Raw genomic sequence first — 14,973 nt, forward strand, 5'->3', positions numbered from 1 at the left:
TTAAACTCATTTTCGACAGCATGGTCACACACGTTACTTTTTACCCTATTAATGATTACTTGGTCACACTACGAGACTGCGTAAATTATGGACAATAAATGTACGTTTTAATCCTAAAAGTTAATACTTATAGAAGTATATCAGTAAATCTTTTTCCAAATCCATTTAAGCATGGAAACCACTGTGCCGGGGGAACGACAACGCCTGCCTTGATTGAAAATTGGGTTATTGTCAGCGACCCATTGAAGCGGCAGGGGCGATGTTATTAAACTTTTGTTTTATTTATGGAAATTAGTGTCAAGTAAATCATGTGCATGAGCATTTTGCAATATCGCCATATAGCCATATACACTACACACAGAGGCAAGCAAACACACTCAAACACATTGGAAAGCATTAGGCGAAATTTCTATTTCTAAAACAACACAAAAATCCATTGAAAATCGATGGATGCCAGAGGAGAGAGCGGTGAAATATTGGACGGAAAAAAGAGCAGCAGGGGTCAGCTGGGCAATGTGAAAGTCCCAATGAAATTGAGACTCTCATTGAAGATTCAATGACTAAGTGGAAAGGTGAACCAGTTGCGATTGTTTAATGTTTCCGCAAAAATCGAAAGGAAGTTGAACCGAACGCCGAACGCCTCCAGTTGGCGAAGCGAAAATAACAAAAATGCCCAAAGGTCGCTGAACGTCCGTCTCCGCCGGCCTTTGATTTCAAAGATGAGCTGAGCAAATCGCCATCAAATATATATTCAGGCATATCCCCCCTTATATGGCCACTGTGGCATAATTAGCCGAGTGGGCGGTGATAACTTTGAAATTGATCGTGATGATCAAACAACTACATATACGCTAAATAGCGAATTATAAAGAAACCGTTCAGTGTATAGTTTGTATGCGAGTTTGCCTTGAAATTGTTGTTGATTTAATGAATAGTCCATGAACCTTCAGAAACCTTTACTGGTAAATTCTTGCTTGGCAACACATTTTAGGTGAAATCTAAATGTGTTTCTCTAGGTATTTTTAATAGAAATAAAAATGCACTTCCTGTTTGACATTCCATTGAATACTATTTTGAATTTGATTGCTTTTGAAGCAACCAGCCACCATTTCCCAAGCGGAAATTTGTATATCTCAATTAGCTAACCAATATCGCAAGATGCCAGACCCCGTCCACCACTCATAGTTGCTACTTTCAACACCTCCAGCGTCGCTGCTTCAAAGGGTAGTCCTGTGTGTACCATCCAGCAACGGCAACAACTACAAGGAGGGCCGCATTACTGTCCAATTTTCACACATTCTGGCGATGTCAGACGTACCCAGACCATCTAACTAATGAGCAGGCAAGCACTCACTTACCAGTCGCACACTCGCACACACGCACACACATGATGCGAGGCGGACAGAAGCTGAAACTGATGCGATCTGGACACGGGTCTAGTGTTTTCAGTTCTCTGTGTGGCATGGCCACCGTGGCCACCATGGCCATCGTGGCCTAAAAGGACACACACGAAGCCCTTTTGGCCCTATGCTAATTTGCACGCCATAAATGAGACGAATGTGCCGAGTGGTGGCTTGTGAAGTGTAGTTGCATTTGCGTTGTGCACTGAAAAAAGCAAATGCTATCGGTTTACTCTATTTTTAAATGTTTCTACTGCTAACAAACTTAGGGAAAATCATATAAATGATTTTCTAGAAGTTCTAAAAATAAATAAATAATAGGTGTAAATTTAAAAGTTATGGCCTTTTTTAGAGAACTATCATTGGAGATTTTATAAGACTTTATTCTTATACAACCAAAATATTTTCCTCTGTGCATTCGAGCAGTGGTTGCTGTTGCAGTTGCAATTGTTGCAAGTGGATAACTGCTTCGGCCCGCCATGGATCAAGTGGAAGAAGTGGGAAGTGGATGAAGTGGATTCGGAGTGGGGGCGTGGCTAGGAGAGGAAACGCCGGCAGAAAGAACAAATCTGCAGCTGGGTGGCCCCGCCAGAGTTCTGTGATGATGGGCGACTGCCAGCGACATGTGTTGCTGGTTTCTACAGTGTACATATATGTATACTCGTAGTTGGATGGCTAATGCCGCCGACAACGACAACGCCCCATTTGGATACACACACAAACATGCGGAGTACAAGTACAAGTACAATGTGCCACCCAAAATTGAAAGAAGAAAAAAAAATCATTTTCTGACAAAGGACGACAGCTTACGTTTCCCGGCGATGTGCGTCGATAGGACGTTCCAATGTCAACTGTTCCTGGATGACAGGATGCACTGACAAAAAGTTCTCTTATGACACTTTATAAACGTGTCCTTGAATTTAAAATTATACTTAACTAGAAACGCTATTGAACGTATTTAATATGATGCCTAAGATTAGAAAATAAGTAATTAGTTTTTGCTTTTAATTGCGAAGTAAATGTGTTTCATATGTTTAAATATGTACATTTATGATAAAGCTGGATGCAAATATGGATGAAAATTGCTTGACTAAAGCTGTTCAAGGAAACAAACTTTCATTCTGTCAAGTTCCCTTGGAAAATAGACCAATTACTTTTGTTGTTGTGTATGGAGATTGGAGGCTTTTCAGATGGTGCCCATATTCCTTGATGACTTTTCCGTAGCCCCGCATTTTCGATAGCCTCGTATGCGTATGGGTATGTGCACGACTAATAGGAAGAAGCCCTTGAAGGACGCGCCAGAAGGCTAGCAAGGTGGTCAACGGGAAAGCGGTGGTGGAGGGGGAGGTGCGCACCGGATCGGACCGCCTCTGTGACCAAGTGATTACCGTTTATCGCCACGCCAAGGACCGCCGGCAAATGTAACCTCCGTCCTGCGACCACACGCGCACCCACACTCGAAAAACGCGTATACGCAGTGTATACGACACACACGCGCAACCATTTATCAGCTGGCCCTCAACGCTCGCTCTCTCCCTCGCTCTCTCGCTTGCGCTCTCGCCCTCTCTCACTCTTTGCACTTGCGCTTGATTTTCAGTGTCGCTGCTGGGCTCTCGCTCTTTTTTGCTCAGGCCCTCTCCCTCTCTCACTTCCTTCTGTTGCCCAGTAATCGTATAACAAAAAGGTATGCCCATGCATTGGTTTATTCTTTACGAAACAGAGAATATGTGTAAATGGGTTTTTATATTGAACGTAACTCTCTGGATGTTTGCCAATCAGAATTTTTATTATTAAATTAAATGATCTACGATCTAAGGGCCACGTACTCTTAATTATGTTGCGTAGCTAAACGCAATTTGAATAGATTTTTTGAATTGGGCTTTAATTTAGCGGAATATGCGTACTATATGATCAACTCAGCAATGCATTTGAGTATTATTTAGGGTACCTCCCTATCGACCTCCTACACCCACAGCTTTCCCACTCGTTTCCATATGTGCTCATCGACCTCACACAAAGCGAAACGAAAGTGTAGGTGTGCGTGCGTGTGTGTTACATGGTGAAACGCAGAGAGAGGCACGCTGTGAAACGAAGTGAGAACTGAAACGAGCAGCGCTGCCGGCGTCGCAATAGCAGTGAGCATCGCAGTCGGCGTCGCGAGTGGACGGCGGAAATTTCTGTATTTTCAAATTTCAGCTCATTTCGACGCGCACTTTCAAGCGGAGCGGTTCGTTCGTTTTGTGAGCGCACAACTCAACTCGATTCGATTCGATTGGATTCGCCATTCGCCTGCTCTCTCGCTTCGTGTGTCGCCCCACCAAATATAACTATAACATACAAAAAAAAAAAGAGAAAAAATTAAATCAAATACTACTACTCGAAACAACAAAATCGAGCACACACTCGAAAATTATATACAAATCGTAAGGCAACTAAAATATCAAGCAAACGGCATGTGGCAACAAAGAGATTTGTGCAAATGAAAAATTTATAAGCACCAAAAAGTTGAGCAATTTTTTACACAAGCCAGGAGGAATCCGTATATTTTATAATCAAATCAAATCCAATCAAATAAATATACAAAAAGGTGTGTGAGTGTTTTGAAGTGTTTTGCTGTCAAAGTTGTAAAATGTTTGAGCCCTATGTGAAAATCAAGAAAAAGCGAAGTGTGCATGAAATCTATGAAAATGAGAATTTAGAGCAACAGCAACATCAGCAGCAGCAGCAACCTGCTACCAGCGATAATTGTTGCTGCGAAAACGGAGAGCCTCAGAATGCGCCTGAAGTCGCAACTGCAACGGTAGCGGCAACATCTGTGGCAGCAACATCTGCAGCAGCAGCAGCATTAGCATCAGCAACAACAGTCGCGACAGGAGCAGCGGCCAGTAGCAGCAGCAGCGCCAATTGCAGTCGCCTGCAGCAATTGATATCGACGCCACCAGTATTATTGCGCAGATCGTCGCTGCAACAGCAACAGCAGCAGCAACAGCACCAGCAACAACACCACCCACACACGGCAGCAGCAACGGCAACACCACCGCAACAGCAACAGCAGCAAGCTGCGCCTTCGGTTTTGCAACAGCATTTGGGTCACCTGAATTACGAAAGTGGAGCAACTGCAGCAGCAGCAACAGCAGCGGCTGCAGCAGCAGCAACCAGTAGAAGTGGCTCGGCAACACTGGCGCAGCATTTGGCAACACCCAGCAACATACTGCAGGCGGCATTCGGCAGCAGCAACTTGCAACACATACTAACACGGTCCGCCCCCTCGCCCTCGTCCAGTGCGATTTCCTCCAACAACTGCAGCAGCGCCTGTGCGGGCAATACGCACTACAACGGCGGCAACAGCAACAGTGGCAGTGGCAGCAGCAGCAACAGTAATCACCACAGCAACAGCATCATTGCCAGCCGCCTGTTCGGAGCCGCCTCCTCCTCGTCCTCCTCCTCCGCACCAGCAGCCTCCTCGTCGGTGGCCGCCTCATCCTCCTCATCATCACACCATCTGCATAGCCATCATTCGGCGCTGACCAACTCCATAACGAATCGCATCAATCAGTCCATTAGGCGGCATCTGAACCAGCAGCAGCATCACCATCCCCTCAGTGCATCCTCGTCCTCCGCATCCGCATCTGCATCTGCGTCTGCATCCACATCATCATCCTCCTCTGCATCAGCCTCCTATCAGCAATCGTCGGTACAACAGCAACATTATAATTGCGCCCATCCTGCACAGCAGCAGCAGCAGCACCACCACCATCACCACAGCAGCAGCAACAGCAGCAGCAGCAGCCATCATCAACACCACAGCAACAGTAGCAGCAGCAACAGCAGCAGCAGCAACAGCAACAATCAACAGCAACCACAACAATCTCCTCTGTGCCTAGTATTATTAGTTAAATGCCCCAATTCTAAGGAATTTTGTAACGCCGCCGCAAATTTCTGTGATAAAAGGTAAATATGCCACGCCCATTGGCCCATTTAAGCTCGATACTCCCACCTTTCTGTGTGTGTAAATGGTCTATTTAGCCAATAGTTAAATGAAAACAGAACATATCTCCATATCTGTGTAGGGCCACTTGGGGCATTTGCATAAATATTATTGCTGCTTAAATGCCAGCCATTGGCATTTGTGCGCTCAAGCCATTAGCACCTACTATAAAAAGCAGTAGCTATGGAAAATGCATGCTATTTATATGCTAACTAGGTGGTCTTGAATGTGTGGCAATCGGTTCCTGACTAAAGTTGAACTTTAAGGCATTATCTGATCTGATTGGTTGCAAAGTCCTAAAGAGGCCTTTGAAATACAACCAAAGACAGAGTTCATAAAACCTCATATGAACTTAAGATCCAATATCCAATACACGGAATTCCTGCTAAAACAAACCGATTCAATGGGCCAAACTCAGCTCGAATTGGCCCAGCTTAGCAACAAGTAATTGGTAACACAAACGGGCGCACATTAACCAGTGTCAACAATCGTTGGCCCTCCAATTGGAAACCGAAATCCACTTGAGATGTGTGGCCCAGAGTGTGCTGATGACCCAGTTTCGTTACCAGGACCTTTGCGCCCTGAACCACTTGCGTTCTGGGCCACATTTCGAGTAACCATTGTCACATCCTTGGGTAACGGCCACAACAAACAAACAGAACCGCCAAACAAACAACAGTTTGTTTTGTAAAAGTTTCTCAGCCATTTTTTCGATGGCTATATGTGGCTATGCGCATATGTATATACAAGTATATATTTAATTTTGATGACTTGTACTTTTGCCGTATGTGTTCGTTTCGGTTTTAGTTAGCAACCTCGGGGTAACCTAGATGGTTTTTTTTTAAGATGACCTTACTTGCGTAAGTAATTGGTTTCTTCGGTGTGGAAACTCGGATGATTTGCTTACTAATTCTATTGATCACCCTGAACCACCCGAGTTTCGTACTACATATCGCCCCATCGAGAACTGGAGAGAATGTCGTAACTTTTCCCCGGGGCGAATAAACACAGAACTTAAGTAATTAAGTTCTCCCCATATAGTATGTAGTGTATGTATCAGCCACCCTTAATAGCTGCCGTCTCTTTCCACTGGCGGTAGGCTTTCTCTTTCGCACCGGCATGCTCTCCTTTTCGTTCTCGTTGCTGCTTTCACACGGTGACCCCAAAAGGCGTTCGCCTAACCTCAAAAAGATGAACAGAAAATATAACAATTTGGTAAACACAAATGCGCTGATGGTCGGACAAACGGGGGGCTTCTCTTCTCTTCTCATTTTTTTGTTGTTTCTTGTTTGAGTGGCTCTCAATTTTCGGCTAATTAATGGGCGTGGGCGGCGGCTTGCGTGCCAACCTTTGTCATTTGGGGTCAGCAAACAGCTGCAGCAGCACCACCAGCAGCAGCAGCAGCAGCAACATCTACATACGAGTCGCAGCTGGTGCTTTGTCATTGAAGAAGAGAGCTGCAGAATCGAGACCATGGCTTGGCTCGTGGTCGCTCGCTTGGTTTCTTTCTTAATGCTGTTGACCATGTGCCAGTAATTGGTAATGTTATTGTTATTGTTATGGTTGCACTTATTCACTTTTCACTAGGGCGCTGCGTTCTGAATTTCGTGCACTTGTTGCTCATTTTCATTTTCTCCGGCCTTGCTGCAAATTGCCCGATACGATAATCGGCAGTATTTCGAACAAAAAACGTTCTTTGTCCCAGACGCCGACGCCGCCGCCGCCGCCGGACTGTCGAATCTGAGTCATGGGCCGCTGATTGCGGACTGTTCCTTATCAGCTATCAGCTGGGTTCCGACTGGAGTCGGCACCCTTACCTAAACATTCACACATCAGCATTAATATTTAATCAACTGCGTGCTTTTAGGGAAATCAATTCTGAGAAACAGTCTTAACGATCCAAATTAGCTTGGAAAAGTGAATTCTCTGAAATATTTGTGATATCAACCAGGCCACATATTATTATTATAATATAAGAATCATAGCGCATGATATAATGCAGACATTTCAATATTCCGCATATAAACCATATTATTTCCAAGCCTTGACACCAATAGTCGCATTCAACTTTCATATTTCGCTCCACAAGGCATTTCCGTTTCGAGCTCCAATAAAAGAAACCCTTTCTGCGTTTCGAATACAGGGTGTGTGTGGCCTATGGCCTTCCCTTTGGACTCGGTATGCGGTTTTTGTGTTTTATCTGCTCGAATGGGAAGAGACGGGAAGTTTGCTTGACTGATTTTCGCTGTGAAAGGGCTGGCGTTGCTGGTCATGTTGCTCCGAGCCTTGGCAACATGTTGCTGCAACATTATGCAACGAACTTTTCGGGCTTCCGTTTGCTAAATCCAATTCCTTTCCCCAAAAAACCCGCGTTCAAGCAATTATTAACAGATCGTGTGGTGTTGCAGTGCAACTTTCCAATTTTTGCTAGTTGTTGTCTGCTTGGTCAATTTTTTAGTTTTCATAAATTATTTAAAATGTTAAACTTTCAAAACTAGCGAAATTAAATTCATTAACATAGCCGCTGTTGAGCAAAAAACGAGTAAACATTTTTATATTTTTACTATAATTGAACTCGGTGCCGAGTTTTCACTTTGTTTAACACATTTCACCCAATGATCGTAAACCGAAATATCGCCCGTCTTTCACTCAACCCACATTTTATTTAGAACAGATACAGATCTCTCGAAGAAATCAGGCAAGAATTTCTAAGCCAATAAAAAGAAGATCTTTTAAGCCAACAAGATCACGACGCTTGCGCCTAAAGAAAAAGTAGTAGAAATCCCAGCAAAACGCCACAAAAAAAATAAAAAAAATAAATGAAATGAAATAAAAGAAAAGAAAAAAGAAAGCACGACAAAAACAAAATGTGAAAACGCATGAAAGCCAATTTCTTCTCTCTCTCGCTCACAATTTGTTTAGAAAGTGCAGAGAAAGAGGTAAAAGCGGCAAAATGCAAACAAGCTAAAAGTTTGGCCCAAAACGTTTCAATGAAAATTGGGCACACAACATGTGGTTGCTTTATTATTAATTTATTGATTTCATTTCTGCTCCGCTCTGCCCGCAAAACTTGTTTGCCTCTGAAAATTTATTATACAACAAAAGCAGCTGGTAAAAAGGTGATATTGCTGTCCATCAGTGTTTGTGTGTGTGTGTACATGTGTGTGTGTATGTTTTGAGCCACGCGCTAAACGGACAACGTGCTTTCGGCTAAAGAGCAGCTAAGAGAGAAACTAAGAGAGATCTCTTAAGCTCGGCTCGCGGCTACGTCATCAAACTAGTTTTTACGATTACATAAAGTCGCGTTCCGCTGTCAGCAAACTTGCTCTCGTTTCAAGCCTCGGGTTTCCACTTTTCGTGGCTGTTGCTTCGGGTTTATTGTGTTTCTTTTTTTTTGTGCTTCGGTGAAACTTGCTGCCGACTGCGCTGCCTGCGTCGACGCTGAAACGCCTACGCGCCTGCGCACCTAGAAAATATGGAATTTTATTGCAACACCTAAGCAAGCGCCATATACATAGATAAAAAAAACATAAATCGATATTTAGGCAAATCATCGATATTGAATGATAGATTATTTCGATTGGTGTCGACTTTTTTAATCTTTTAAAAAAGTATTTTAAAACTCTAAAACCTAAAAATCAGTGTTGATCTTCAATTTCAACTAACGATTTCTTTTATATGACAATATTTACCATAGTATTTTTTGTAGTAAATATTAATCTGATATCTGCTCAGTACCCAAGTATTTACACCCCATTTCCCCCCTTTACGTAACATATTTTCGCTCATTTGAATTAGTTATTAACACGAGCATAAACTTTCAAATGCATATGCTGCAATCCCCAAACAAACAGTAAACAAAAAAGTGTCAAGTAAATGTAGCAAAAATCGTTTTGGTTTGTGTCGGCCTAGTTTTTTGTTTTTTTTTTTTTGGGCCACACAAAAAGTGTGACACACGTTGATTAGCATTTGAAATCTGTAAGCGAGCAACAGCAGTTATGTAAAAATTAACAGCATTAAAGTTATGCGTTGAAAATGGGACACCACTTTAATGGCTTTTCGGTGCAGATTTCTCGAAATGAGATCAGAGCAGAGCAAAAACAAACAACTGGTGTTTCTAACGCCTTTTTCAAAAGTTTATTGATCCATTAATTGGATCAATGGGAGCTGGGAGCAATGCTGTGGAAAAGTCGTTCAAATCAGCTAAGGGTATAATTATGGAAGCATAATTTTCCACAACTTTCAATTGTTTTCATTAGTGCGAAAAACAATCGCATAGGCCAAACAAGGCAGTTAAAAAAATAAGCAGCAGGCAAATTTCACTCCACTTACATGATTTCGTACGCTTTATATAACAACAACTACAACTACTACTACTACAACAACAACAGCAACTGCGAATCGACTTTCACGAAAACTGCAAGCAAAACTGCAAATGCGAGTGCGAGAGTGATGGCTGCACGGCTAGAGCGGGACAGGGCGAGACGCCAAGCTTTCTCTCCCTCCGCAGAAATGCCGACTGCAAAGTAACTCCAAAGGCAAATGGACGACGCATCGAATCGTCGACCGAGTCTTGAGTGAAAGACCCAAAACGAAACTACTCCCCCCACCAAAGCGAAAAAAAGCCCATACAAAACCGAACCAAAAACGACGAAAAAAAGCGAAGAAATGTTGAGCGTGGGAGTTTTTAAAATTAATATGCGTCAAACTGTTGACACTCCACGGGGAAATTGGGAGAAAGATTGGCGAGTTGTCGCGAATGGTGGCGGGCACACTCTAAAAAATGGAGGATTAACAGCTTTAGCTAATTTAAAAGTTACTTTACATATTTTACTTCATGACAATATAAATTATACTATGCTATCATAGTTTAGCATTGTACAGAGTGATTCAATTGCCATCTCTACTTGGTGATAGTCTTTCCTTGACCCTTAACCAGTCTTAGTTTTCCCTGTGCCAAAGTAAACCCTCATTTTTTTTTTTGGGTGGGTGTCATCATTGTTGTTTTACGTTGTTCAAGATGTTGCTCGTGTTGTTGTCGTCTTCAACGTTTGTTGCCTCTGTTGCATTTGTAGCGGAAGTGAAGTTGTCGAGTTTGTTTTGGGAGTTGGACTGCGTTGAGTTTCTCTTTTGAAATCATTTTCATTGGCATGAAAGTTCACATTATTTAAATTAAATTGATGCCGCCGTGGCCGTCGCTGCTTCTTCTTCTACCCTCGGTCTGTTGGCTGGCGACTGAAAAATGAAAATGAAGAAAAAAAAATTGTATCTTTGCATCTGTGTTTTTGCAACGACGGCGCCGCATTTATGTAAAAACCAAAAGAAAAGCAAAGAAAAGCGTTTCCTTTTGGCTCGAAAACAACGGCGACAACTGAAAAGCGTTTTTCACTCAACTCATTTGTTGTTGTTGCTGTTGTTGTAGCTGTAGTTCAGGCGGCGAGTGAAAGGAGCCTTTGTTGTTGGTGAAAACGCCAAGTGAAAAGCCATGCGATAATTTGTTGTAAAAAAAATGAAAAATTTTCACCATTTTCGGTCGGTGTCGGCTGTTGTTGTTGTTGTTCGTTTCGTTTATTATTGCCTTTTGTTGTAGTTGCTGCCTTTATCAAATTTCATTTAAATGCTAATGAAAAGTTGCCGGAAGTGTGGAAAGCGCCAAAGCGAGTCGCTGCCAAATTACATAACTCTTCCTTCATTTTTATTAGTGAAAATCCATAGTCTTTCTTTCAAACTTTTTCCCCCAAACGAGCGAGCAGCTGGTCAACAAAAAAACCCGCTTTCCCGAACTAAAACGATTTATTAAATGCTTTAACGCGTGCGCTGCCTCCATTTGTCATAAATGCACATCCACGATGATCGAGGAGTCCACACAAATGGGAGATCCCCCGGGGAGCAGAGTTCTACCTATTCATTCCTCGATTCTCGATTCCTGTGCGATCCATGACCAACTGCATTCGTCGCATCCCAGCTGTCGGATGTTTGTCGAGGCCCTTTGGCCCTGAGATCTTTCATCTTTCGGGTCCTTTAGACCACACTCACACGCTATGTGGGTTTATTCTGCAGCAGAACTAATGGTTTTGGCCGTCTAAGTAAGCAAATCGAATGGCATGACGGCGGGAGTTGGCTGGATTTGCGTCTAGGTGTGTGTTTGCCAAACAATTTCCATTTATTTACACTCAAACGGAGGTAGTAACCATAGTTTGTAGTTTCTGAAAGGGTGGTGGTCAGTGTATTTTGAAGGACATAATAAGATTGTGGTATACAACATCTTTAATACAATACAAAATGTTCTGCGACACACTAAAATTCCTATTATTTGTAGGTTTTTTGTCCTCCATGAGTCATACTTTCCACCTTGCCCAGCTTTATTCGATTATGAGGTTCTTAACTACGTCTTCTCGTTCCCAAGCTCAACCTTCTGGGGCCCAAACTTCTGTGATTTTGTCATTCGCCTTGTGGCGCCAAACAAATGATTTTCAATGTCATAGCAAAACAAAAATGTTTGGCTCTGGAGGCCCTTGGTTTCCAAAAAAAATGAGTGAATACGGTGAGAAAGAGAGGCAGCGAGTGGGAGCGAGAGGGAGCTCGAGGCCCCAATGCCAAATCAATGTCATTAACATTAAGGCACACTCACTAAAAATTGAATAAAGCGGCTTTACTGAGTGCTAAAAACGCGGTCTACGGTTTGTTCACCTTGACGAGCTGCGTCAACCTTTTGATGGCTCACACTCACACGCACACTTGCACAGTTACACACACTCGCACACAGTTACACACACTCGCACACGAGGCCCATTGAAGGTCCTTCAGCTGGATTTGATGATGGCCATCAAATCGCCAGCAGCCGCAGAAAACGGGCAGCACCTTGAAAATCTCAACCTTGTCGAGCTGAGCTGCGCTGCGCTGAGCTGAGCTGTAAATCGCTCGTGTGCCGCAGCCTTGCACAGATTTTTCCGACTTTTTCCACGTCTTGCGTCTGCACAGTGAAAATTCACAGATCGATGAGTCCTAATTGAATGTCCTTAAAATACGGAAATGGCTTACTGCACCGCTGCAACAGGATTGCCAGCAAATATGGTTTTGAATTTCATATCAATCATATACTTATAACTCTTGATGCTTCTTATTTATAACTAAAAAGTATATAACATATTAACTTATATCATAATAATTTCAATTACCAGTTTAGACAAATATGGCTTTCAAATTGTGATATTTATTGAGTGTTGTAATGTTTTTCTCGCTGTGTAAGAAGGCGGCCTCCTCTGCCATTTGCCGTCTTGCATCTGCATCTGCGCAACTGAAAACACACACGCACGCACACTCATGTGCCTGGAAAGGACTCTGTTATTGTTGCTATTGTGCGTCAGCAGATCCTTCTGCCCATCCTCCCCCACCCCCCTCTCTCGGTCTCTCTCTCTCTCCACTCACCAGTTTGCACCTTTATGAGGTGAGTGAGTAGCTCACGTTTACATTCACATTCACATTCACCTTCACCCTCGGCTCAGCGACTGGCTGACTGACTGACCCATTGTTTGTCAATTTTCCACTCCTGGCCAACATTTTCCTGGTCCATTGTTTGCTGTCATCTGCAGCGCTCCTAAATCCTAAAACCAAAATCCTCCTGCCTGCCGAGATTTTCCGGGTCCATCAGTCAGTTTTCCTCTGCTGCTCCTGCGCAACGGTTGTGTTTTTCTTGTGATATTTTAACGTTAACGTTATATGTTTCTACTTTGTTGCGGCTACGTCTCGTTTGACAATCGCTGAATGCAATCGGAAAGCTTCAAAAGCTTTGACATTATCATTATCTTTATCTTTATCTGGATTAGATCTATCGTTCTCTGTTAATCTGCGATTTCTGTGCGGAATAACGGCCCTTGAGAACCATTGCTCTTCAGCCATTATGAACGCTCCACTTTTTGGCGCATTTCGTTTCGTCGTCTTGTCCATGCGTCTGTGTCTCGTCCATCGTTTTAATTAGCAAAAGTCTAAAACTAAATCCTCGAAAGAAGAACACCTTTCTATCTGTGCGGAATAAACTATATTGTGTGACTCGTGTGTGTTTTTCAACGGTCGGCAAGCTGGAGAACTCGCTGCTGTTGAAGCTGCTCAATCTTTTGGCCAGGCACTCGAATTCCGACAGTAATTTCGTCAAAGTTGAATTCGAGCGCAGCATCATGGATCTCATACAAGAGCCAAGGTGACCCCCCATTCTATACTCTTAAGATCAGTTCAAGATGAATCTAAAATAAGATATCTGCTTTGAAATAACTTAGTATGTAGTTTATATAAGTTTAAGACTTAGCTGCAACACCCACCTATGCCATGCCAAACTAATCCCATTTCCTCCCCGAATTCCTTGCAGATTGCCGGTGAACGAATGTCAGGCAAGCCAAACAGCTAGAGTCACCTCGAACCTGCACGCATCCAGTAGCACGATGGCGGTCAGCCGTGTACCCTCGCCGCCCTTGCCGGAAGTTAATACGCCAGTTGCCGAGAACTGGTGTTACACGCAGGTAAGTCCGGCCGACCAGCCATCCATCCCCCCGATGGGATTGGGTTTCCACATCCCTGTCTGTGGGTTTTTGCTTTTTGGTTTTTGGCATTCCTAAGGATTTGCAAACACTCATCTGAGCCAGCAGCCGATCCGAACCCAAGCCCAAGCCCAAGCGCAGCCAACCGATCGGATTTCACAAATATTGTAAACTGAATCCGTATCGTTGTAAAGGCGGTAAATGCATTTCCGTTGCGAGTGCACAGGTACGGGTACAGGTGTGTTGTGTGGCTCAGGTGTAGGAAACCGGATAAGTTTGTGGCACTTTGCACATGGGAATTTATATTAATCCGCACTCAACTATCTGTTTTTTCCGCAGGTCAAAGTGGTTAAATTTAGTTATATGTGGACCATAAATAACTTTAGTTTTTGTCGGGAAGAAATGGGTGAAGTACTCAAATCGTCCACATTCTCAGCCGGTGCTAATGACAAACTAAAATGGTGAGTAGATTAATCTTAGCTTAGTCATCCACAATATGCTAATCGAATGTGTGTTTTTTTCGTGCCACAGGTGTTTACGGGTTAACCCCAAGGGTCTCGACGAGGAGAGCAAGGATTACCTTTCTTTATACCTACTGTTAGTTTCGTGTAACAAATCAGAAGTCAGAGCCAAGTTCAAATTTTCCATACTGAATGCCAAGCGTGAGGAAACCAAAGCAATGGAATCGCAAAGGTATGTGCGATCTGTAAACAAACGATTGATCTTTTGCTAAAACTTTATATCACCTCCCCCACAGAGCTTATCGTTTTGTGCAGGGCAAAGATTGGGGCTTCAAGAAGTTCATCCGCCGCGACTTCCTGCTGGACGAGGCCAACGGCCTGCTGCCGGAGGACAAGCTGACCATCTTCTGCGAGGTCAGTGTCGTGGCGGACAGCGTGAACATCTCCGGACAATCCAATATCGTGCAGTTCAAAGTGCCCGAGTGCAAGCTGTCCGAGGATCTCGGCAACCTCTTCGACAACGAGAAGTTCAGCGACGTCACGCTCTCCGTGGGCGGTCGAGAGTTCCAGGCGCACAAGGCCATATTGGCAGG

At 43.5% G+C, this 14,973-nt stretch overlaps 1 protein-coding gene across 3 annotated transcripts in view; it reads left to right on the forward strand.

Moving 5' to 3' along the window:
• The window catches only part of LOC122622182 (protein roadkill), a 59,612-nt gene that overhangs the window by 43,083 nt on the left and 1,556 nt on the right, over positions 1-14,973 (forward strand). The window contains exons 1-5 of one of the 3 annotated variants that reach the window (XM_043800428.1): positions 4,015-5,351; positions 13,751-13,901; positions 14,259-14,380; positions 14,451-14,612; positions 14,677-14,972. In XM_043800428.1, coding sequence (XP_043656363.1) covers positions 4,030-5,351; positions 13,751-13,901; positions 14,259-14,380; positions 14,451-14,612; positions 14,677-14,972 — 2,053 coding nt within the window. In that variant the 5' untranslated portion in view covers positions 4,015-4,029. Of the gene's footprint in view, positions 1-4,014; positions 5,352-13,293; positions 13,586-13,750; positions 13,902-14,258; positions 14,381-14,450; positions 14,613-14,676; position 14,973 lie in introns of those variants that run through there. The other 2 variants (XM_043800429.1, XM_043800431.1) reach the window with 2 other exon arrangements.

This window comes from Drosophila teissieri, chromosome 3R, assembly GCF_016746235.2.
Source record: "Drosophila teissieri strain GT53w chromosome 3R, Prin_Dtei_1.1, whole genome shotgun sequence".
NCBI classification, from domain to species: domain Eukaryota; kingdom Metazoa; phylum Arthropoda; class Insecta; order Diptera; family Drosophilidae; genus Drosophila; species Drosophila teissieri.